The 24503-nt window shown below is 31.3% G+C and overlaps 1 protein-coding gene across 3 annotated transcripts in view; it reads left to right on the top strand.

Annotated features, from left to right (window-relative positions):
- Nucleotides 1-5834: 5834 nt before the first annotated feature.
- LOC123194482 (calcium-transporting ATPase 8, plasma membrane-type-like) overlaps nt 5835-24503 on the top strand; it is a 31610-nt gene continuing 12941 nt past the window's right edge. The window contains exons 1-26 of one of the 3 annotated variants that reach the window (XM_044607699.1): nt 5835-6064; nt 7406-7522; nt 7618-7651; nt 8266-8378; nt 8475-8606; nt 8743-8832; nt 9449-9518; nt 11989-12059; nt 12142-12225; nt 12394-12471; nt 12555-12626; nt 15970-16053; nt 16134-16216; nt 16329-16437; nt 16533-16588; nt 16781-16823; nt 16909-16992; nt 17300-17434; nt 17542-17610; nt 17692-17790; nt 18671-18781; nt 19095-19265; nt 20040-20099; nt 21611-21775; nt 21906-22022; nt 22514-22612. In XM_044607699.1, the coding sequence (XP_044463634.1) occupies nt 5933-6064; nt 7406-7522; nt 7618-7651; nt 8266-8378; nt 8475-8606; nt 8743-8832; nt 9449-9518; nt 11989-12059; nt 12142-12225; nt 12394-12471; nt 12555-12626; nt 15970-16053; nt 16134-16216; nt 16329-16437; nt 16533-16588; nt 16781-16823; nt 16909-16992; nt 17300-17434; nt 17542-17610; nt 17692-17790; nt 18671-18781; nt 19095-19265; nt 20040-20099; nt 21611-21775; nt 21906-22022; nt 22514-22612 (2478 nt within the window). In that variant the 5' untranslated portion in view covers nt 5835-5932. Of the gene's footprint in view, nt 6065-7405; nt 7523-7617; nt 7658-8265; nt 8379-8474; nt 8607-8742; nt 8833-9448; nt 9519-11988; nt 12060-12141; nt 12226-12393; nt 12472-12554; nt 12627-15969; nt 16054-16133; nt 16217-16328; nt 16438-16532; nt 16589-16780; nt 16824-16908; nt 16993-17299; nt 17435-17541; nt 17611-17691; nt 17791-18670; nt 18782-19094; nt 19266-20039; nt 20100-21610; nt 21776-21905; nt 22023-22513; nt 22613-24503 lie in introns of all 3 variants that reach the window. The other 2 variants (XM_044607698.1, XM_044607697.1) reach the window with 2 other exon arrangements.

Raw genomic sequence — 24503 nt, 5'->3', positions numbered from 1 at the left:
TATTATAAAAAGTAAAATATTACCATAAATATAAATTACCTTGATGAGTACTGAATTTAAATTATTATTATATTTAATAAAAATTTATAGGTATAAATAATTATTATGTTTGATTGAATGTAATAAAAGAATTTTAAAATATATTTTACTTAAATGTCATTAGGTATAATTGTTGTAAAATATTATTTATATGACTTGTTATATTAATAAAATAAGAGTAACAAAATCAAGATTACCATGAAATCTTTTAATATTTAAGGTGAAATTGGTAATTAGATTTGGTTGAAGGGATAAAAAGATTACTTTAGTAATCTAACTTTTATTACTTACATTACTTTGTTTGGTTTGTAAGCAATAAAAATTTTGATAATTCATTACTGACGATGATGTAACAGGTAATACAAGAGGTAATCTGATTACCAACTCTATTTCGATATTAAAATATTGTTAAAGTAATATTGATTCTGTTATATTTCTATTTTTACTTAATAATTTTTTAGAACAAAAATATATTTATTTTTAATTAATATAATAAGTAATATGAAGAATATTTTATAATTATACTTAAAGACATTTAAATAAAACAACGTCTTAGTAATCTTTTATTAAATGCAATGATTTATATTTAAAATTTTTTAGAAAATATAATAATTCTTTATATCTAGTTATCTTCTAGGTAGTATATTTTTATGTTAATATTTTTTTTTGTGTAATAAAATATTACTCTATCCAAATGCACTCTTATATTATTTATCACATTACCATTGTTAATAAAAAATTATCAGAATATTTTATTATCAAACAAAATAATGACAGTAATAAAATATGGTTTATATGAATAATTTTGTGTTACTTTGAATCAAACCAGCCCTAAATATACAAAATTAAATTTATTACAATACACTAGATTGTTCGAATATCCTGAATATATGAAATTTAGCACTATTGTTTTAGACTTTTATTTAAAATTACATAATTATTTATATGACTAGTTGCATAAAATACAATATAAATATAAAAACACAAACTTTTAAACCTGTAAATTGCCACCAAATAACATAACATCTTATTGCAACTAAAAGCTACGCGGAGCTAAATAAATATATTTAATACATACAAATATATATACACTATCCTATATATGAAAAAATACCTATATTTTATAATGAGATATTAAAATTTTTACCTTCCTTTTAAACGATGTATACATATATATCATTTATCTCAAATCCTAAACAAAAATATTACAACAGTAATTTATATTTTCAAAATACTCCATTTGACGCGACCCATGTAGATATATTCTTTCTCTTTTTTTTTACAACTCTAAAAACATCTTGTTTTAATGTAAAATAATTGAAGCAATGAGAAACTTCAAAAATAATTGAGCAAATGTGATTAAATAGTATTCTCGTGAAAAATAATTGAAGCAGCACACATTATAAGGATTTTGAGAGATTGAAAATTTGAAGTACCAAAAGAAGAGACACCCATGAGCCATGACCATTGACAGCCTTCATTGATCACTAGCGACGACGAAACATAATTGAATGATAGTAGACGACTACATGGCAAAACAACATGTGATATTTTCCGATTCTAGTTGTTGGATATTGAATGAAAAAAAAAAAGAAAATTCTAAAAAAAAATATGAAGCTGTTGGAACCACTTGGTGTTAATGCCAAACAGTTTTTTTTTTTGAAATTATGCATTTGCGTATTTTCTTCAAATTATGTTTATATATTTTGTTTTGTTGATAAGGTTTCTGATTTGTGATAAGGAGTATTGGTAAAAAAAATAATTATTTGCATGATTCTTTATACAAATACAATTAAATCTTATGTCACCAAAGAAAAGTCCATTTTTTTATTTATTTTGATTCTAATAAATTAACTAAGTAATTGTTCACCACCAAAAAAAAGTTGCTAGAAAAAATTGAAGGCCTAGAATTTCTTGGTGTTAAGCCAAGCCTTAGTGGTAACTACAAGGGTTGATGTCGATTTCAACCCTTTTTTGAACGCTTTTTTGGTTTTAATAATTTTTAAAAAAGATTTTTTTGAATCTATAAAAAAAATTTAGATTCTAACGGGCCGTTTAAAAAAGTGAGAATTATTTAGGTAGATTTCCCACATGAATTTTATAAAAACAATTATCAGTATGATACTTTATACAAATACAATTAAATCTTATGTCACCAAAGAAAAGTTCCTTTTATTTATTTTGATTATGGTAAATTAACTTAATAATTTTCACTGCTATTGATGAAAGGGAGAGAAAGTTGATGAAAAAAAATTGAAGGGGAAACTAGTTGGCATTAAACTAGGCCTTGGATTCTGCATCTGCAAAGTGCTTTTGGGTCATTTCAAATGGGTATTTTGGAAAAAAAAAATTAATATTGTGACATTTTTGTTTAGGGTTTGAGATAAGTATTATATATAGATTTAAAATGAAGATAAAAAATTTAATATCTCATTTATAGCTTACAACCTATACCATATTGAAATAAATATCTTTAATTTAGTAATAAATTGATTGATTTATTTGTTAAGGTTTGAAGGGAGTTAGATGGTTAGAGATATTATTAAATAGATTAGCAAGAGGTGAAGAAGTAAAGTGGATTATCTTTAATTTCTTCCATTAAAATAGGGTATTTAAATAAATACAATAGCATAATACTGAAAGACTAATTACGCATCATTATTTATATAATTAGTTTTTAATTTCTGTATAAAATATTTTTTTGGTGAATGTATTTTTGTTCGTATATCTCATTTTTATTGAATTGTGTCAATAATAAACAAAACACTATAATACATTCTATTCCTAATTCATTCTTTTATCCTTCTTTTCTTTCTTTCTTTCTTTCTTTTTATTTTAATAAAATTTATTTCAATAAAATACCAACAAATAAACATGGTTTAAAAGGATTAATTTCTTTGATGGGACAAAAACTCTCTAATTTGTCTTCAATGTAATTTATAACACATTAATTTTTTTTTTCCTAGAGAAACGGGAAAGATTCTAATTTATTATGACTCAAATGTCTCTTGAAAAAGGAGTTTTCGGTGGTCGTGGCTTCTTATATTAATATAACGGGAATACAATTATTTCTCACTCTTTTTTTCTTTAACACATGTTTTTATCTTTAAAATTTAAAAAAAAAAATCTAAAGGGCTTATTCCCATCTAATGATTACTTTTTTTTTATTAATTTTAAATATAATAATATTATATATATAAATAATGATATGTTATCGTGCAATTAGATGTTATTTTATTTTTAATTTTTAACTGTTCAATCATAAGATGATACATCGTTGTTTATGCATAAAATTATACATAAAAGTTTTATACATAACACCATTTCTTCCAAAACCTAAACACTCATCTATCTATTAATTTTTAGTGTTATTATCATGGATAAAACCATTATTCAGCAAAAATATTTAAAAAAATAAAAATTTATCACGTTTTCCTCGTTTAAATTAAAAATATAACAATTTCTCCCTACACCCTACTCAAGGTTTGAAAAATGATAAATTCCACCCTAGGGTTTTGATTTCCTCTTCTTTGACAAACATCTCTTTCCCAACCATTGGTGTTCTCTGTCCCGGTCACTTCATCGCGGTCCTCTGACTGTCTTTGTATTTCATGAAGATGACATCAGAGATGAAGACAAAATATGTCTTTCATTAAAGGTGATAAAATCAAATAGTTTCGTTGAAATTCTTTTACACTCATGAGCTCTAGTAGAGCCAAAAAATTAATGTTAAATAAATATGATTAAGTGACAATTTTGTAAATTTGTTTATCAAAACGTTACCCATATCAATAATTAAAAAGTTAGTGTATAAGATTAACATATGATAGTTCAACAAACAACTAAATTAATTTCACTATAAAGAGATGAAACATTCATTCGAGGGAGTAATAACACATTAGACAAAATATATACTGTATTTTTTTCTTGATTAGGTTTTGTTCTATTGAGTTTTTTTATAAGATTTTTAATGAAATAATTCAAATATATTCAATCTTATTTTACAAGATATTAATATTATGTTTTTCTATTTTTATTAAGTTTTTTAATAAAATTATTATAATTATTTGTTAGTGATAAAAATTTAAGAAGAAGTATCATAAATATTTAGATTTCCTTCTCACTAAGCAACATATTTTGATTGGTAAGCTGGGAGGTGAAATTAATTCATGGGCGGCGGGACAAACTCTATTCAAAGGCCTCTGCCACCATTGTACCGGTCCACACGCCTTTCCTTCGATTAAATGAATTTCACACTTTCCTTGTGAAAGCTTGCTTCCTGTTTGCATTTCTAAAGCCTTAAAGACTCTCATTTCCTTAACATTAAAGACATTCATATTTATCTCTCTTTTCAGTTCATTCAATTGTATTCATAACACATTTGACTTTCTAACTTAAAAAATAAGAATCATCATTAAGTACAAAACGGGCGGGAATTCTCAACGAAATTAACATTATTACATAAAATCAGAAATTAAAAAAAAAAATTAAAACTTAAACACTGCAACTTCCATTCACGTGAGGAAACAGGAATCTATATATGTATGTATGTATGTAATCCTGATCAATCTCATAAAGAGAAGGCATATCACAACAAACATACATGTGCTTGCAGGTGCAACTTACACGATTCCCGCACCGCACTGCGAGATTTGAAACAGAATCTATTCTTGAGGCAATTAAATAAGCATTAACCGCTAGCAGATTTTTTGTTTCAGTAAAATCAGGACTCGGCTTTGAAAACAAAATACTCTCAGTTGAGGAGAAGACGATCGGCAACAGGTACCGTATAATACGCGAAACGCGTTTTATTTTAACCGTTGTGTTTTGTCTTTTAGTGTTGCCGAACATACGTTTTCTGCTGAAGTTAATTCGACAACAATAAATCCGGCTTCCAGCTTCGTACTGCTTGCGTCGTTCACATGATATATGTCTGTATTTCGTTTCTGGAAACTACTGTTTCTTTTATAAAAAAAGGCCAAAACTTTTCCCACCCTAGGTATAGTGCGATTAAACTCCGACCCTTCAACTTTCAAAAATCCAAACATCCACCTATAATGAAATTTCTATTAAAAACCTCAGTTAAGGTAAGAGGTAAAACTGTTATTTAATAAAAAATTAAATTTTCATTATATTGTCCTCTCTTATATTTAAAAATTTATATTTTTCCTTCAACTTAAAATTTGAAAAGTGACAAAACCCCCTTAAAGTTTGTTTCTTTTTTTTCGACGTTGATTTCTTCTTTTTCAGCCATCGACCATCTTCCTTCCCCCCTTATCTCTCCCTCCAATCTCTCTTCTTTACCTCTTTGACTATCTTCGACCGAAGATGAAGACGAAGACGATCGGTCTATGTCTCGTTTTCATTTGAGAGACAAAGACGACTCGTCTTCTTCTCAGATGAAGACCATTTATCTTCTTCTTTGTCTTCGGTTGAAGACAATTGGAGAGGCAAGTGAGAGAAATGGGAGGAGAGATAGGGGGAGGGAGGATAATCGAAGGCCGAAGAAGGAGAAATCTATCCTAAAGGAAGATGAACAAATCTTAGGGGGGTTTTGTCACTTTTCAAACTTTGAGTTGGGAAAAATGTAAGTTTTTAAATATGAAGAGAAAAATGTGATAAACTTTAATTTTTGATTTTAATAGAAATTTGATTATAGGTGGATGTTTGAGTTTTTGAAAGTTAGAGGGTGGAAGTTGGACTTTCACTATATCTTGGGTGGGAAAAAGTCTTTTGGCCTATAAAAATAATTAATTTGAAGGTAAATGATTAAAACTACTGAAGTCTCCTCTTAGATACGAATGGAAGCGGGGTTTTGCTTTGTGTATGAGTAGCTCAGAGAAGGAATCAGAAGTGAGATTGAGGGTGCCATCTCTCCTGCGACAGTGATAAAATGGACAACATAGAAAAGAAATCGGCTGATGACTTGGAGGCGGGGCCTAGTTTCTCTGATGATGAAGAAAAAGATCCTTTTAATATCTCAAGAACTAAGGACGCTACCATCGAGCGTCTCAGACGCTGGAGAGTATGATTCTTATTTATTCTTCTCTTGTTCTTTTTTATTGATTTTACTAATCCACCATTTCTTAATCATATTGGAGACTGATTCTTTAGCTCAAGTCTGACTTTTTTTTTTTAACTTATGATTTCCTTACTCAATAGGATTTGCATTCTAATTTTAAGTTTGTTGTCCTACCTTTATTATTATTATTACTTTTTTTTTTTTTGCGTTCAATTGATTTTTTATGCTTATTGTTTTGGTCTATTAGCTGTTTGTAACTCAATCCAAGATTAATTTGAGAACAAGTCTGCAGTTGTTTTAATTATATATCTATATTATATATAGATAGAGCTAACTCTTGCAGCATACTTGGAATATCAGAACGGCTTCTGTGCCGTAATTAACTTCTTTTTTCATTATAATTAAAACAACTGCAGACTTGTTCTCAAATTATATATATATATAGTGACCGTTTAGTTCAAGTCTGATTTATCTTATCATTTTCGCACACAATCTGTGTTGCATTTTGATTTTGTGTATGTTCATCTACGGTTTTTTTTGGCATTCAAGTGATTCTTTATACTTTTTGTTTCTATTTTTGTTTTTTCCTTTGGGGTTTGCTTTTTTATTTTTTGGGTCAACTGGCTACTTATAAGTCGATTCAACATTAATTTGAGAACAAATCTGCATTTGTTTAATTATAATGGAGAAATAATTAATTACGACACAGAAGACATTCTGATATTGCAAGTATGATGCAGGAGTTAGCAAAATATATTCATTCGACAGATGGGACATAAATGTGATTATGTCTTTTAGGAGAAGTCGTTTAACCATTTATATCCAGTTTAGTTCAAGTCGAACTTATTACTTTATAATTTTTTGTTACTATATGACTTGAAAGGATGAATGTGCTGCATTCTATCTTTTGTTCGAGAATGCCATTCTGGATGCCAAGTAAATGTTGGTTGGCGATCAAAATAAATCCATTGGTTACATGTTAGTGGTTTTTTTTTTGGTCATTTTTAAAATTAGTTAAAGTATTTCTGATATTTATTTCTGGAGGAGTCTGGGTCTTTTTTAATCAATACTTTAGCTATAATATGTATATGCCTCGGTTTCATGTATGTTTGAGGTCTTGGTTCTTGTGCACCTACTTATTGATGGATTAGTTTGGTGTAACAGCCTTGAGTATAATGAAATCACTCAGTTTAGGCATCAAATTTATCCCATATACCATGTTACTAAGTTGGCACAATGTTTTGTGAATCTATGGTTTTGTTGTTTATTGAAGTTGGAATTTCTTTTCCTTTTTTTTTAAAAATATTTTTAATGTCTGTATTTACTAAATATGTTCTGTTGTAGCAAGCGGCCCTTGTGTTAAATGCTTCTCGTCGATTTCGGTACACATTGGATCTTAAGAAGGAGGAGGAGAAGAAAGAATCATTGAGGAAAATTAGAGCACATGTGGAAGCCATACGAGTATATAATCATAGAAAATGTTTTTATGCCTAATTCAAGTCCGATATATTATGTATATGTATATGTTTTCTGATCCACATGCTTTTCTGTTTTAGGCTGCATATCGGTTTAAAGAAGGTGTTCTGCAAGGTAATGGTACTGATCTTTTTGTTGCTTAAAATTGCATTAAGCATTCCTTAGCTATACATCAGAATCATATGGTTTGGTTTTAATAAGGATATTTTCTTTTAATAGTGTCACTTGGGCAGCATTCTTCTTTTCCTCATACTTTTTTTTTAACATTTAATTTATAGTTTTGTTCTTCATTTGTTACATTTTGTTATAATAGGGGTTTGTCAGTCCATTTAAATTTCTCCAGTTGGTTTTTATGAGAAAAATCCCACACAACTGTACACTTTGACTGTAGCTTTTTGAAGTTTTCATTTTGGCCCAATTAATTCTTACAGGTTATTATCTCTTTGTCTCTCTTATTTATTTATTTCCATAAATCAAGCTGAGACTACCAATGTTGTCTCATTTATACTATAAATCCATTTGACAGTTTTTTCTTTGGAAGTTCTTTAACATATGTTCTTTACTTGGGTTCTTAATTATGATATTTTTGTGAGTTTTCTTAAAAGTGGACTTTACTTTTCTTATATGTTACTTTTTGTTTTTGTTTTGTATTTGATATGTACAGTATTTGGGACCTGATCCTATGTAGATTCAATAATGATCATTCACTTGGTGCTTTTAATATTCAGGTCAATTGCCAGAATTTTCTTTAGTTTCTAGTGGTGATTTTCCAATTGGGCAAGAACAACTTACTTCATTGACAAGGGATCATAATATTTCTGCTCTACAGCAATGCGGGGGGGCAAGTCCACTTTCACTTGTGCTTTTATTTTATTTTTCAAAAAAAAAAGCCTATTATATTTCTATTTGTTTTCTTTTGTTTCTGCCACTTCATTAGGTTAAAGGGCTGTCTGATTTGTTAAAAACAAATTTAGAGAAGGGAATTAATGGTGATGATGCTGACTTGCTTAAACGAAGGAATGTATTTGGATCAAACACTTATCCCAAGAAAAGGGGAAGAAGTTTTTGGGTAAAATTTACCATCAGTTTGAATCTTTTGATTGTAATTTTTCTTTTAATGGTTCTACTGAATTCCTTTATGGTACTTTTTTCTTTATAGAGATTGTTTGCAATAATTTATCCAACTTGCTTTTGCTCTATCATAGATGTTCCTCTGGGAAGCATGGCAAGATCTTACTTTGATTATATTGATGGTAGCTGCGGTGGTGTCCTTGGCACTTGGCATAAAGACAGAGGTAAGCCAAGGCTGCGCATAGCCTGATTTCACTACTGTTTTGGGGTCTCCATTTTAAAGGAAGTCCTTGGGAGAGCTCAAAAATGAGTTCTTGGAATTTTAGAACCTTCCTTCCTGCGTCATTGCTGAGGGCCTGAGGCTACTTAATACATCTACTACTGTAATGAACAAGGAAAGAGAAAGAAGATCTCCTTGTCATGATCCTCTAGTAGCATAAGTAACATCAATGCTCAAAATTAATAAAAGAACCAATATCAAAATAAGTTGCACTTTTGCCATCAATTTACTGTAACCATTTTCACAGACTGTAACCATCTTCACAGACATAGAAACTGTTAATATTCTTTAAGAAAGCCAACTTCAGTACCAGTTTTCTTGCTATGGAATTGCGAATGGTACCATTACTGTTGTTTCTATAACTTAATAGCTGACAATGACTGGGAAGCACCAACAAATCAACAATCATTATAGGAGCTTTTAGTCCTCTGTCCTGGTTGTTTGTTGTTAATTGCTATTGTGGAATACAATTTTGGGCTCTTGAGAATCTTAGGTTTAATCTCTTCGTATGTTATATATAATTTCATTTTCTCAACATTTTGATTCAATAAATACTACAGGGTACTAAGGAAGGATGGTATGATGGAGGGAGCATTGCCTTTGCAGTTATTCTAGTTATTCTTGTGACAGGTATGAAGTTAACTGTGTACTGTTCCATTTTAGGGAATAAGGTGTAAACAGTTGATCATGTTGTTACGCTATTGTTTATGATGGTAGGCAATAAATCTGGAAGGTATTAAGCTTGTGTAGGTGACTATGGTCTACACATTTGCTCACACTACTTAGTTTGCACAAAATATTGTGTTAAATGACCTTCAAATGAAATACTCTGGTAGTGTTGATGGTTATCATTGTAACCATCCCGTAATTTTAGATCCATCTATTGAGTGTAAAATTATTTGAATACATTTATTAAGTTGTTTAAGTTGGATAAGTGTATTTATATTTTGAAGGTAAAAACCCTTTCTTATTCACATATGATTGTCTACATGGATTTTCTAATGCCTAGAAAATTGTATTACCCAAGTATTGTTTCATAAAAAATGTACTCTTTAGTTGCGTTTGGTTTGAGTAATCTTTTATTACAAAAGATGAAAGATTACCACAAAGATAGATTGCCTAGAAGATTATTAGGTGTAAATTATTACTATATTTGATCAAATTTGGTAAGTATAAATAATTATTTTATTTAGTTAGAGGTAATAAAAGAATACTAAGATATTATTTTAATTAAATGCCCTTAAGTATAATAATTTTAAAATATTATTTATATTACTTATTATATTAATTAAAAATGTGGTATTTTAGTCTTAAAAAATTACTTTTTATATTACCTGCTACATTACCATTGGTAATAAAAGATTATCGAAGTTTTGTATTACTTAACAAAACAAATAAAGTAATGTAAGTAATAAAAGATAGATTATTAGAGTAATCTTTAGATTCCCCAACCAAACACCCCATTTGTATAATTTAGTGTATCATTAGTGCTGATAATTAGTTGAGGTTGGTATATACAATCTTGTTGGCTTTAGTAGATTAACTAATTTTACATGTGGTGGTCTGAAAACTTACAAATCTAATGTATTTGTGATTTGGAACATGTAGGCAGGAAATAAGAGAGAAAGAATGAAAGAGAAATAGAGAGAAGAAAGGGGAGAAGACTAGGGGAATTACAAAGGGAAAAAACCAAAGGAATAAGATAGAGCAATTCAATTTCCAATTGTCAAATAGTTCTTATAGTAAAGAATAACACGTGAGCCAAGTTTTAAAAAATCTTGAGTAGAATTTGATTTCCTACTTTTCATAAACTGAATCTGACTTAAACAAGTAAAAATCTAATCTAACATATAAAATCCTAAAATGAAATATTTCTTTAAATGTATAATATATAGCTCAAACTTTAAAATTAGGTCTTTGATCTAGATGGGTTGGTTTGCAAAATTTCACCAAACTGTGTCAACAAAATGTTGTTAATAGACTAGAAAATACCAAACCTTTTATCATTTGTGGAGTTAGGATATATATCCATGCAAATATCCAAATTGATCCACCAACTTAGGAGTAGTCATATGAAGCTTTTAGTATCTTTGGCTTAGCCTTAGAGTTGTCTAAGGGACAAGTGATTCTTTAGATATGGAAAATATGTAGACTAGGTAGTTTTGGGAACATGACATACAAAACAAGGAGATATCTAAAGGTTGTTGAGCTAAAGCCTTGTCATACAAATTTCTAATATTGTAATCAATATTGCAAAAAGTATGATACATGTTCTGTTGAATTTAATGTTTTTTGTTATTATTATATTAGAAAAGTTATTTGAAATGAGATAGGTGAGGTTTGGACAAAGCAAGGGTTGCAAACCAATTGAGTTGTGTTTGGCTCTGTTATCGTTGAGTTGAGCTCAAGCTTAATTGGCTAGAATACTATACTTGAGCTGAGCTGAAGCTTGCGTTTCTTGGCTCCACTAGCTTGCAGTTTTACTCGAGTATAATATCAGTTAATTCTAAAAAGTTATTGTACTTACACCTCCTAAAACGTACATATGCCCCCCATAACTTTTATATTTTAATATGAAAAAATTAATCTATCCTCCATATGTACAACCCAACGTCAAACGCTGACTATGGGGGAGGATAATTGATAAATATATAAATTATGTTATTTAACTGTGAATTTTTGAGCTTAGCTTGAGTCAACTATTCCTATTTTGAGCTCAGACTTGAGTCTTGCATGAATCTAATCAAATCAAGTTAAAGCCCAACGATATTCGGCTTGGCTCTATTACAACCCTAGGTATAGCAATTTTGGTGGTTGGCTTTTATTTGGTTTTCAAACCATCATTGTACAATTTTTTGTTTTACCCAAGAAACACATATTCTCTTCATCGTTTGTGAAGCTTTGTTACTTCTAAATTAGTTGTAGACTAGATGCGAGCAAGTGCATATGTCCAATCAAGTTTGTTGTCTATTTGACACATAAGGGATAAATTTGGAAGAATTTGTCATGCCTGAATTGTGCACTGTAATCTATTCAAGGGCTTTATTATTTGTAAGTTTAGTTTTAATAGGCTGTATCATTTAACTTTATTCCTCTTCAGCTATAAGTGATTATCGACAATCTCTTCAATTCCAAAGCCTTAATGAGGAGAAGAGAAATATACATATGGAGGTAAATTTCTAATCTCTAATACATGTCTTGATGATGAATATTGTTTTCTTTAATTTTAACATTCATAGGTGTACTTGTTTAGGTTATTAGAGGTGGTAGAAGAATTGAAGTCTCAATATATGATATTGTTGTTGGTGATCTTGTGCCCCTGAACATTGGTGACCAGGTAAGTGGTTTGCAATCTTTAATTTAAATGGCTTAGAATGGACATTATTTATTTGACAATTTAGTAACATGCCCTTGAACTTTGTTGACCAGGTAAGCGACTTCTAGTCTTAATTTAAATAAATTTTAAGTATGCACTACTTATTCTACAATTTAACCCTATCCCCAGGTCCCTGCTGATGGAGTTGTAATTTCTTTTCACTCTCTTTCCATTGATGAATCCAACATGACTGGAGAGAGCGAGATTGTAAAACTCCTATTCAATTTCTTATATTTCTGTATGTCATATGTATGTGTGTGCCCTTTATAACTCCTAATAATTACTTTCAGGTTCACAAGGACTCGAGGGACCCATTTCTGATGTCTGGTTGCATGGTTGCAGATGGCAATGGCATCATGCTTGTAAGAATCAGATAATTATTCTTGAAAGTTTTCTGTGTAGTGCATGCTAGCGGCATCATATTATGAAATGCGGTTTTTTTTGGTCTTATATATCGCAATAACCATGAGTTTTCAAAGTGAGATAGTATTTGTTCTTTTAGTATAGTTATTGGTAAATATTATTTGTTATTGCATCCAGATTATGAATGTTATCAACTAGTGCTCTTAAGCTTGTTGAAGCATCAACATGCTATTGTTCTTCACTAATTTTAACGGAGAAGTTATTATAACTCGAGTTCTAAATTTGACCAATAAAATAGATTTAATAGGAATAAACCTTAACCTACATAAAAAATTCAACTACTGTTGCTTTAGTGTTAGTCACTGTAAGTTGCTATTACTCTCACCACCATCATTGGGTTCTCAGTTGTTTTTATCACTCTGTATTGGTTAGATCTCTTTAATTACATTTGCAAATGTCATTCTATAAATAACAAAATTCCTGGTCTACCATGAACTAGTGTTAACTAGAGTCCTCCTATTCCTCTTCATTCCAAAGAAACCCTATTTTGTTTGTGTTTCTAGCTTGAGAGGGCTTTATATGGGAATCTCAAGCTAATTTTCTTGTCTTCTTTGGGAATGGAGCCCATAGAACATGTTTTCTAGAGCATTGTTCTGTGATTCCTGTATGATTTCTCTCTCAATTTTGGCCTCTCCTTCGATTATTTGCTTTTGGGTGTTGGTGGTACGCTCTTAGGGTTTTTTAAGAGGTGAATAAGCATTGTTCAAGATTAGGGTGATTATTTAGTAAAATTGAATACAAAGTGTTGTATTTTGAACCTTATTTAATTGTCCTTTTTTAGAAGATTAAGAACGGAGCAATTTTAAGAAGTGTTCTTTCCATTTAATTATGGATAATTTTATTTGCCTTGAGAGAATGTAATTCTGAAGCAACCTAGTAATCTTTGAAACTATTAAATACACCTTCTGTTGAAATCCCTAACATGTTGAATTGAATTGAAATAAACTGAATTTGTGTTGACTGAATTGAATATCTTTTTTGATTAGATATCAATTACAATTGATAACCTAATATCTCTAACGCTTTGCCAAAAGATTACCAATGGTGCTCCACTTCCTAGAATACAATGTAATGCTGAAATTAGATTCTTTAATGCTGATCTTAATCCTCTCAAAACCCTGCTATTTGTTGAATAAAAAACCTAATTGATAATATTATTTACTCAGTTTAAATTCTAATTGGACTCCTATTATAATATTTATAATTTTAATAAATTCCTAAATTACCCTAGGCCTAACACCTCTATTTAGGGTTTTTTTTTTTGAATATTTTCAAGTGGTTTTCAAATATTTTCAAGGAGGTTTTGCATAATTTGAGGGGTATCTAATAGTTATCAAAAATCATTAGGGTGCTGAACCCTTTTTATTTTTTGGGAGGGACATATGAAACTTACCCTTCAATTATATATTAGAGTAATACTACATGTACATTTTTACAAACTTATCCGTACAAAGTTGTGTGATCTTAAAGTAAGATAGAAAGTAAACAATCGTATTACTCAATTACATATTGTTACATTAGTTTAAATGGATAAGTTAGTAAAAAATATTTGTACATATGAAACTTACCCTTCAATTAGATATTAGAGTAATACTACATGTACATTTTTATAAACTTATTCATACGAAGTGGTGTGACAACATATGGTTGGGTGATCTTAAAATAAGATTAAAAAATAAACAGTCGCATCACCCAATCACATGTTGTTGCATCAATTTAAATGGATAAGTTAGTAAAAAATGTTTGTACATATAGTTTTATTCTATATATCATGTTATTTTGTTTGTGGTATACCAAATCAGGCAAGAACAAACATGTACAACAAGTTGTATGAACTAGAGTATTATAGTGGAGGTTTTGGCAAATATTTTACAAGATACTAGCTAATACATTTTTCATTTTTTAAGATGAAACCTTGAAACTGTAATAAAATTTCTGAAAATAGAGATTACAATGGTAGGCTAGATGTTCTCTCCCAAAATAGATAAAGAAACTAAGAAAGTAGGGAATAGTTATGAGAAGAGGAAAAGTTAGGGTATATTAACAATTGTTTATGTTTGATTATAGTAATGTAAGAAATTCTTAAGGAAGATAATGGGTTAGATATGTGTTGAAAATAATATATGGATCTGATTTTAAGTTCCTTAAAAAATATTATGGAGAAAAGTCATTTCCTTTATTTTTCATTATTTTTGAATTTGAAATGGTTTTGGGAATTAGTTCAAACGCAATTTGTGATATTAGAGTCATATCTTGTGGATGCCCTTGAAAAAACATTGTATGGGAAATTCAAAGTACGATTTTGAATTGGTAGCATTATTCTTGCATTCAGTTGGATAAGAAGTGAACAAGCATTAAACATAATTTGGGAATGGAGCAATATCCTCTGTCTATTCTTTTTTTCCTAAATTCAACATTTTCATGCATATTCTTCTTAGCATAAACCTAGATTGTGCTCGTTCAGTGGTTATAATAGTTGACTATAAATGACCACCTCAAAGTGGAGCCAATCTAAGCCAAATGAGTACCATTTTAAGTAAAATTCAGTTGAATCTGAGTTCAGAATTTTAAAATCTAAACAACAGTATAATAAGTGGAATTTTTTTTGGTATGATAATAGGGAAGGTCTTATAGATTGGTTCTAAATATGATATCATTTGTCCTACCAAAAAAGAAAATTGTGTAACAATTTTATTCTGCAGGGGCATGCTTTTATGTATTTTATAATGTCTAAAAAAGCTTGGTGATGATACTTTATTTCTTAGATTTACTTTGTGGCTCCTTTTTCAAGATAAGCTTGGAAACACTCCTTTTTTTCCTATGCTTGTTTTGTTTTTCGTCAAATCAATATGTATGTGCATGGGGTGGGAACCACTTGTGCCTCTTCCATCTTTTTATAGTTTTTTTTATGCTTTTGGTTCTGTAACCAGATGTGGTTTTTCTTACGTTGACTTGATATATTCTAGTTGTGTGCTGGTAGTTACTAAGTTTCCGTAATATTACAAATAACTCTTGTTTGCCTTTTGTATGGACCATGCTAGGATTAGTGATACTCTAGATTGCTTTTGAGATGGATTGGGTTGCGGTTATAGCAAGAATATACCTTCATAATGCAGGACACCTTTCTTTTAGATAGTGGAACAATTATGACTGCACTTTCATTCATTTTCTGGTTTGGAGATAGTGAGAACCTTTATTTTGGTTGTATACATATAAAATGATGTAATTTGTCTGTAGTTCGCTTGGTGTTTGTCAACTTGCTTACATTTGTCCTCATGTTAGGTAACCAGTGTTGGGACTAATACTGAATGGGGAATGCTCATGGCTAGCATTTCAGAAGACACTGGTGAAGAAACACCTTTGCAGGTTTGGCTTTTTGTGATTATTGTTTATGACTTGCCATTTTGTATGTTATGATTGCCAGATCCATTTTGACATTTATAAAGGTACGCCTAAATGGGGCTGCAACTTTTATTGGGATTGTTGGGCTCACAGTGGCTTTCATAGTCTTGATTGTCCTTTTAGCCAGGTAACTCAGATTTAGTGTATGCTTTTCTTCTCTCTCAGCCTACTTATTTTTTGTATCCATATATCTAATTAATGAGGTCTTACGTATGACATATATGTTTGAATATGTTTAGATACTTTTCTGGCCATACCAAAGATGCATATGGCAAAGTTCAGTTTCAAGCAGGCAGGACCAGTGTTGGAGATGCTGTAGATGGAGCCATTAAAATTTTGACTATTGCTGTATGTTCTGTTATATTACATTTCATAGGTTCTTATGTGCTTGCAAGTTTTTGTATTTTTGTCTTATTATATGACTAATACCTGGAATATTGCAGGTGACTATTGTTGTAGTTGCTGTTCCTGAAGGGCTTCCCCTCGCTGTTACCTTAACGTATGTTTTATCTGTTCAGAGTTCTCATATACTGTCAATCTGTTCATGTATGCAGTGAAAGTCACCTGGTCTTGACAATACTTACTGTTTCACCTCACAATCTGCACATAGTTTTGTTGTGTATATATATTTTCTTTTGCCCTCATTTTCCCTTCTTATTCCTAGTACAATTTTTCTGTGAATATGATGCAGGCTTGCCTACTCGATGAGGAAAATGATGGCAGACAAAGCACTGGTATTATAAATTCTTTCATCCTTGGTCTTCAATCGGAACTTGACTTAGATGAATTATATGAAGCTTAATTCATTTTGAAATGCAGGTGAGAAGGCTCTCTGCCTGTGAGACAATGGGCTCAGCCACAACTATTTGCAGTGATAAGACTGGAACCCTAACTTTGAATCAGGTTGATTATCTTGCATGTTGTTTGTATGATTTCATGTCAAGATTATGCATCTGTAATGACACTGTATAAAGAGTGAGCTATGGTTGAGAGAGAATACAGTGGTGACTCATTGTCTAAAGCAATGCTAACAGAAGTTGTTGTATACTGGCTGAAGGGATATGCCTGTTCTGTGGAGGGCATTGATATCACTGTTAATTAGTCAATGGCTTGCCCATTCACAGTTAATGCTTGTTCGGTGAATTTTGTAACATCAGACCAGAGTTTGGATGGGCTAATTTGTTTATATACACATACATACATTCTGCAGATGACGGTTGTTGAAGCTTATGTTGGTGAGAAGAAGATTGGTTCTCCAGATAGCAACCAGTTGTCTCCTATGCTGACCTCATTACTTATTGAAGGAATTGCACAAAACACAACTGGCAGCATCTATGTGCCTGCTGTAAGCTTAATAGGATTATGCTGTTCTAATATAATTTAATTGAAAGCATGGAATCAAATATTCAGTTAAATTCCGGTCATAATTATAATATACTGTTGCTTTGTCAGCAGGGTAATGCAGATGTAGAGGTTTTTGGATCACCGACGGAAAAAGCAATTCTTTATTGGGGAATTAAGGTTTAATTTTATGTTAATCTCATTGGTATTCCATGGTGAATTTTGAATTTTAAAACATTATATTCATTGATTCCCTTGCAGCTGGGGATGAACTTTGAAGCTGTTAGATCTGAAGCTTCTGTTATCCATGCTTTCCCATTCAACTCTCAGGAAAAACGGGGTGGCATTGCATTGCAAGTGGTAATGGGACTACATAATTATCATCCATGAGTCAAATGATTGTTGCATGCATATTTTAGTAATCCTTGGAAGAGGAGATGAATTCTTAATCCTGAACTTCAAATGATAAAATTATAATGCATTTGATTGCTTCTATGTTTTTGTCAGAGTGTAAAGCATTCAACAAATTTGCTTTTTTTTTTTCTTTTTCTGTTTATTAATGGTCCTTACTGAATATTGATGGGGTGCACGTGTGTGCGCGCACACACACACAGTCATATAATACAAACAGTGTTGTATTAGAATTTGTGACCACTAGGAAGTCAAGGTGTTGCACTCCACAAAGATTTTTTTTTAAATGTTTTCATTAACAATGAATAATTTGTATATATTCACAAATTTTAAGGTAATAGCATCTAATGTTCAGAGTTTTTTTTACATCTGCTGTAAAGTGTCTGTATATATATCATGAGAAGAAACATCTTATATCTGATTTTAATTCAGTGAAGCAAATCGGCTAGTAAAATTAAAAAATGTACTTAATACATTATTCTTCTTGTGGAGTAAGGTCTCAAAGTAACTCCAGAATACAAGTTTGTGATTGGTTGTGATTTTACATCAATACCTATCTTCTTCACTGTTGTAAGCTTTGTAAAGCACAAGCATTAGAAATTTCAAAGAAATTCTATGAATAATATTTGAATTACTGAATTCTTTGGATGATAGTTATCGCATCTTCTAAACAATTGAATTTCAAACTTTATTATTATTTTGTTTTGGGTTCAAAATAGATTCTTATGAGCTTGGGATGATCTGTAATTCTGGAGATACACTGTTAAATGTTTATATATAGTGAACTTTTGCCCCACTTTTCTGATCCTCTCGCACATCAACATTACAGCCTAATTCTGAAGTTCACATACACTGGAAAGGAGCCGCTGAAATAGTTTTGGCTTCATGCACGAGGTACATTGACACAAATGATCGATTAGTAGCCATGGATGAAGAAAAGGTTTGAGAAAATAGCTTCCTTTTGAGGCAAAGATTATGTTCTTTTCTTTCTGCATACCTTTCCTTTATGGTAATTTTTTCCTATATTATTTTATTTTATTATTATTTTTTTTTGGGAAGGAAGTTTGGTTAAGTAGGGAAGGTTTTATTTGTGGGTTAAACTTCTACATGTAAATATGCAAGGATCTGCTGTTGCATATATTATAAAGTGTCTAAAGGTTTTAACCTAGATGTATCCAGATAATGATTGTTTTTGTTTCAGGGTTTTTCATCCTTGTTGCAATGTGTTACATGACCCAAGTATTGATCTGCAGGTGATTTTTTTTAAGAATGCTATTGAAGATATGGCATCTCGTAGTTTACGCTGTGTTGCAATTGCTTATACAACATATGATAGAGAAAGGGTTCCAGCAGATGAGGAGCAACTTTCTCAGTGGGTATTGCCAGAAGATGACCTTGTTTTGCTAGCTATTGTGGGTATAAAGGTATGCATGATTATCTTCATGAAATGCAAGACCAAAAGACCTTGCATCTGAGTAAAATCTGTCGACAAATTTACTTTGTTTTCAATCTCTTATTTGAGTAAAGAGATTAGCTGTCTGTTTTGTGATTTTCTCCTTTATAGTGTTAACAGTCTGTTGCCATTTCATCCCTTGGAACCTAACTAACCGTAACATTACATCTCGCTTTTTTTTACTTAATTTTGTTTTTGCATATGATGGCATTATTGGCAGGAACTTTGAGATTCTGCAGTGCCATCATGCCCCTTTCTTTACAAAATTGTACACTGATCACTTCCTTGGGAGAATACTGAAAAATATCTGCATGATACTTTTTTCTACCATCTTTGAGCATCTTTCCGGTCAATCTCTAATATTCTTATTTACTGGACATTATTTCTTTTACCATGATTTGTAAAGAATGAGTTTAGCAAAAGCAATCATGTTATTACTTATCTGAATTTCTTGATGTTACTCATAAGGAGTGGTTGACATCTCCTTTGACAGGAATGACAGTATTCTACTTTTGTGTTATAGCCTTAACTGAGTTCCTTAGTGAAGGGTTTATGTTCGGTTTTCCATTTATATGATTCGTACATGTATGGATATCAGGAAAAGCTTATTTCTGCTTTATTTTCTACTTAGTGAGGGATCCCAAAAATAGGGGGCAAAAAGGAACGTGAACTTGCATGTTTCAACTTAGTGTCATTTTAAGCAAACTTTTCTTGGTTTCTTAGCTTATACAGTCAATATGTGTAGGATCCATGTCGGCCTTCTGTCAAAGATGCAGTGCGACTATGTCAAATTGCTGGTGTAAAGGTATTTTTACATTTTCAAATTTAGCTTCTTAAAATTTGAAATCTGTGTAATCAGATATTCCCAGTTCTGGTGAATCAAGACATTTGTTTTGCTTTTTGTTCGTTTTTGTACCCTGTGGAGCTAATTCATGGAGCTGCATTATGGGCATTGTTCAGTGCAGTGGCCTCTTTGGGAGATTATCTCTTTTAGATTGGCAATTCTGTTGTTTGACAGTCTGTAGTTTTTCTGAACTAGGTAGTTTGTCCCAATTTTTGATTTGATAATATGGTTTCTTCCATGTTCATTTCTGTTTACACAGAAACCATAACATGTTTAAATTTGTCTTTTGTAAATGATGCATGTTCTGCATATATAGTTAAAGTCAGTTTGTTGTAATTGCTACTCTTAGGCAATTAATAGATGTGAGTGGCAAAGGTTTTTAATTTCCTTGTTGCATGTGCTCTGCACTTTGAAATTCCAGTAACGTGGAACCAACCTTTTCTTCAACATTTCAACTTATTCTGTGTTATTGGCTGTGAAGTTCCCAATTTTTTATTTTAAATTTTTTTGTGAAATTTCCCTTACATTTACTCTTAAACCGTAAGTTTTAAACTAAGTTCCTTTGCTGAGGAAGGAAAATTGTTGTGCTGCTAAGTTGAATATTTTTATAACTGGAAAGACTGTTCATAATGGTTTCACTAGTTGGCGCAATATCTGGTTACAATCTGTGTCTATGATGCACAATTTTGTTTCTATGTGTTTCTAGGGTTTACAATTAAAGAAAATAATCTTTTAGATTTTTGGTTCAAAATATAATCAAATTGAACTAGATTTTTATTTTTTGTTGGACTAGATGCTATTTTTAATTAAGTTTAAAGTGTTTTAGAAATCTGTTTAGGTGTCCGTTGTGAATGTTTGCATTTGGGATAATCTTTCTGGTTGCCAAATTTCAATTTCTATTTTTGTCTAATTTCATGATTTCCTTTTCCTTTTAGGTATCTTATGGTTTGTAATGCTTTTGTGTACTTACCTTAAAAAGTTTCTTACCTTAAAAGTTTTAAATGCTTTTGGAATTTGTTGAAGTTTTGAAATTATGGTTCTACTGTTCCTTTTTTAGCTCTTCAAGTTTTTTCAACTGGCAAAATTACGCTTTTTCATTGAATGAATGGGTTTATTGAAGCTGTAAACAGATAAATTTACAACCTTGGTATTCAATAAACTTGTATGATTTAAGACTTCAAGTAGATGACTTAATTAATTTCTTGGCCTTTTAGTTGGAAGTCAAAGGCTTTACCACTAAGCCCTACCTAGGGGTTTGCTGAATACTATTTAGAATGTGCAAAACTATGAAATGTTATGACTAACCTTATTTTCTTATTTTAGTTCAATTTCTCCATCTGAAATACATGGGTAACAGTTCTGCATAATTCTTTCACATTTGCCTGTTTGAGTGAAATTGTTTGTTATATATATTTCTTTTTTTATGATTATCGATGAAATAGTTGAACAAAACTTTCATCTGTGAACAACAGGTGCGTATGGTGACAGGTGATAATATTCAAACTGCAAAAGCAATTGCTTTGGAATGTGGAATACTAACTTCAGAGGCAGATGCTACTGAGCGTAATATCATTGAGGGAAAAAATTTCCGTGCCTTGTCAGATGCACAAAGAGAAGAAATTTCTGAGAAGATTTCAGTATGATCCACTATCTATTTTCTTTTCTTTTTTTTTTTCCCTTTCTTCTTAATCTTGCGTATACTTTCTACAGGGTGAAATTTGTGATGTCTGACTTATAGAAAAAAATGAATTTTTCGTTTAATGTTAGGTCATGGGACGTTCCTCTCCCAATGATAAACTTCTACTTGTGCAAGCGTTGAGAAAGAGGGCACATGTTGTTGCTGTAACTGGAGATGGTACTAATGATGCTCCTGCACTACATGAGGTGTGACATTATCATCCTATTGTACTTGTCATTAAAAATTATATAACACTGCCTTAGTAATACCATTCCTTTCTAATCATCCAGAGTCATATATGTCAGCTGGTCAACATTGATTGAGGAACTGCTGATTTTATTTGCTTTTTTATATATTTCTTTCTGTTGGACAAAGCAATTAATTGTATGTTTTGGGAATGGGCATTTGCTAGATGCATTTCTACCAACTGGTTTGGTGTCTTGCCCTGATTGTCTGCTCATTTTATTCAGTGTTGCTTGTAAAAAGAATCTTTTTGGTACAGATTTGTAATGTTGATAATCATGTTTGTTAAGTGGTCTGTATAAATTAAGGACCTTATTGTTGTTTGTGGAGACGAGTAGTCGGGTTGATGAACTTTGTAGCAGTCTAGTTATTTTGCTCATCTTTGATTACTTGTCTGCATGGTTCCATCTCATTTTTGCTCATCAGTTCAAGATTATACTGTTTTGAAGTTCAGGCAGATATTGGTCTTGCAATGGGTATTCAAGGGACAGAAGTAGCTAAGGAGAGCTCAGATATCATTATCTTGGATGACAATTTTGCTTCAGTTGTTAAGGTTAGTCTTTGTTCTGAGCTCCGTCTGTCCTGAATTTCATTTCCATTCATGGCTGAATCCTTTCTGAAAAAAACAGTGTAGTATTGACTAAATTGATTCTTTCATTGATGATTAAACTAAAGTACCTTGCTTACTTCGTTGTTTTGAGCAAAATGAATATCAGATTAACCAATACAGATTATTGTTCTACGGAATGTTATGAATATACTTTAACCATCTGAAAATAATTTTTTGTTGGAATCTTGTTTGGAAAGCAAATATTTTGGGATACTGCAATTATTGTTTTCAATATGCCACATGAGTGTATACATTCATTATGTATATGCATTTATCTAGGTTAATGTCATGCTTCTTACAGTGTAGTTCATGTTATTTGACACAAACATGAATAATTATCGCCAGTTAACTATTTTTTGGCCAAAACATTTGTTTGAAGATTGGAAAATTTGATTCATTTTAATTTTAGAAAATATTGGTTTAGCATATTAGGAAAAGAATAATTGTAATATTGTATTTTCTTTTTCTTTCTTTGATTTATTTCGTTTTTTTTTGTAACATCGTTGTATGAAATTCCCTCGATGGATCAAAACCTTTGTTTCATCATGTGAAGGTTTGGGTATCTATCCACAAGCTTTTGTGATATATTTGAGCAAATTTGTTCATGAGCATTGTTAGGAGGAGCCTATATACTTGCTAGAGATTTATTGGAAATCCATTAACCTAACGAAGATTTGCTAGAAATCACAAGCTTATTGGAAACTTGAAAAAACCACCTCTAACCCAAAAAACTATCAAAAATTGCCAAAAAGATTACCTCTAATCTTAGACTTGTTGAAAACCCATTGTAAAACCACCTTCAACCTAGAAATTGTTGGAAACCTATTGGGTAGCCACGTTTGACCTAAAAATCTACCGAAAAGACTGTGCTGCTACTAAAATGTAGGAGATTCTTCTCATAAACTATAGATCTATTGCTATTGGAAAGTATCTACCTCTGTTGCTAGAATCATGAAGATTTGGCCCAAAAACTATTGATGAAACTTCATTGTTGCCAAAAACTCCTAGATCCAACCCATAAATTGTCATTTATGTTCTTCACATCTATCAATGTCAGAAATTTGTGGACTTAGCGTTGCTAAGCGAAAGCATCATATACACCCTTTTATACCTTACAGCTATCAAATATACCACAATAGTTTGATATGAATCTTAGGAGAACCACACCTCAAAAGCTAGCTATTGAGATGGGAGAGCCCAAGGCCATATAAACCCCACACTAATTGCCCATACTTTCTAATATGAGATCCAAGTTCCATACCTTGCACTTGGGATCCTAACATACCACCACGCTTCGCAGCCCCGACGTCCATGCGGGTTGGCTGTGCGCTAGCTCCCTGCTAGCCCCGGGTGAACACTGCAATGCTGACGTCACCACTTGCGCCGCACGATTGCAACTGGGAGACATGGTGATGGCTCTGATACCAAATGATACGAACCTTAGGAGAACCACACCTCAAAAGCTAACTATTGAGATGGGAGAGTCCAAGGCCATATAAACCCCACACTAGTTGCCCATACTTTCCAATGTGGGATCCAAGTCCCATACCTTGCACTTAGGATCCTAGCATAGTTCCACCAAAAAATTTGTAACACGTTAAAATATCATACACAACCTCAGTCCTAGGATAATCTCGAGCGCAACATACATTTATGTGCAAGACATGGACAAAACATCATTAAAGGTGTTTAAAATTATTCAGTAATTAGACTGAACTGATTTTTGAATCGAAAACCAAACAAAAATATAGGGTATTTGAAAAACTAGTTCAGATATTGGTTCAAGAATATAGAAAAAACCAATTTTCAAGTTTGGTTACTAGTTAGTCTAGTT

The sequence above is a fragment of the Mangifera indica genome, chromosome 13 (genome assembly GCF_011075055.1).
Source record: "Mangifera indica cultivar Alphonso chromosome 13, CATAS_Mindica_2.1, whole genome shotgun sequence".
NCBI classification, from domain to species: Eukaryota; Viridiplantae; Streptophyta; class Magnoliopsida; order Sapindales; family Anacardiaceae; genus Mangifera; species Mangifera indica.
Note: the sequence above shows the minus strand (reverse complement) of the source record. Positions and strands in the feature narration are given on the sequence as shown.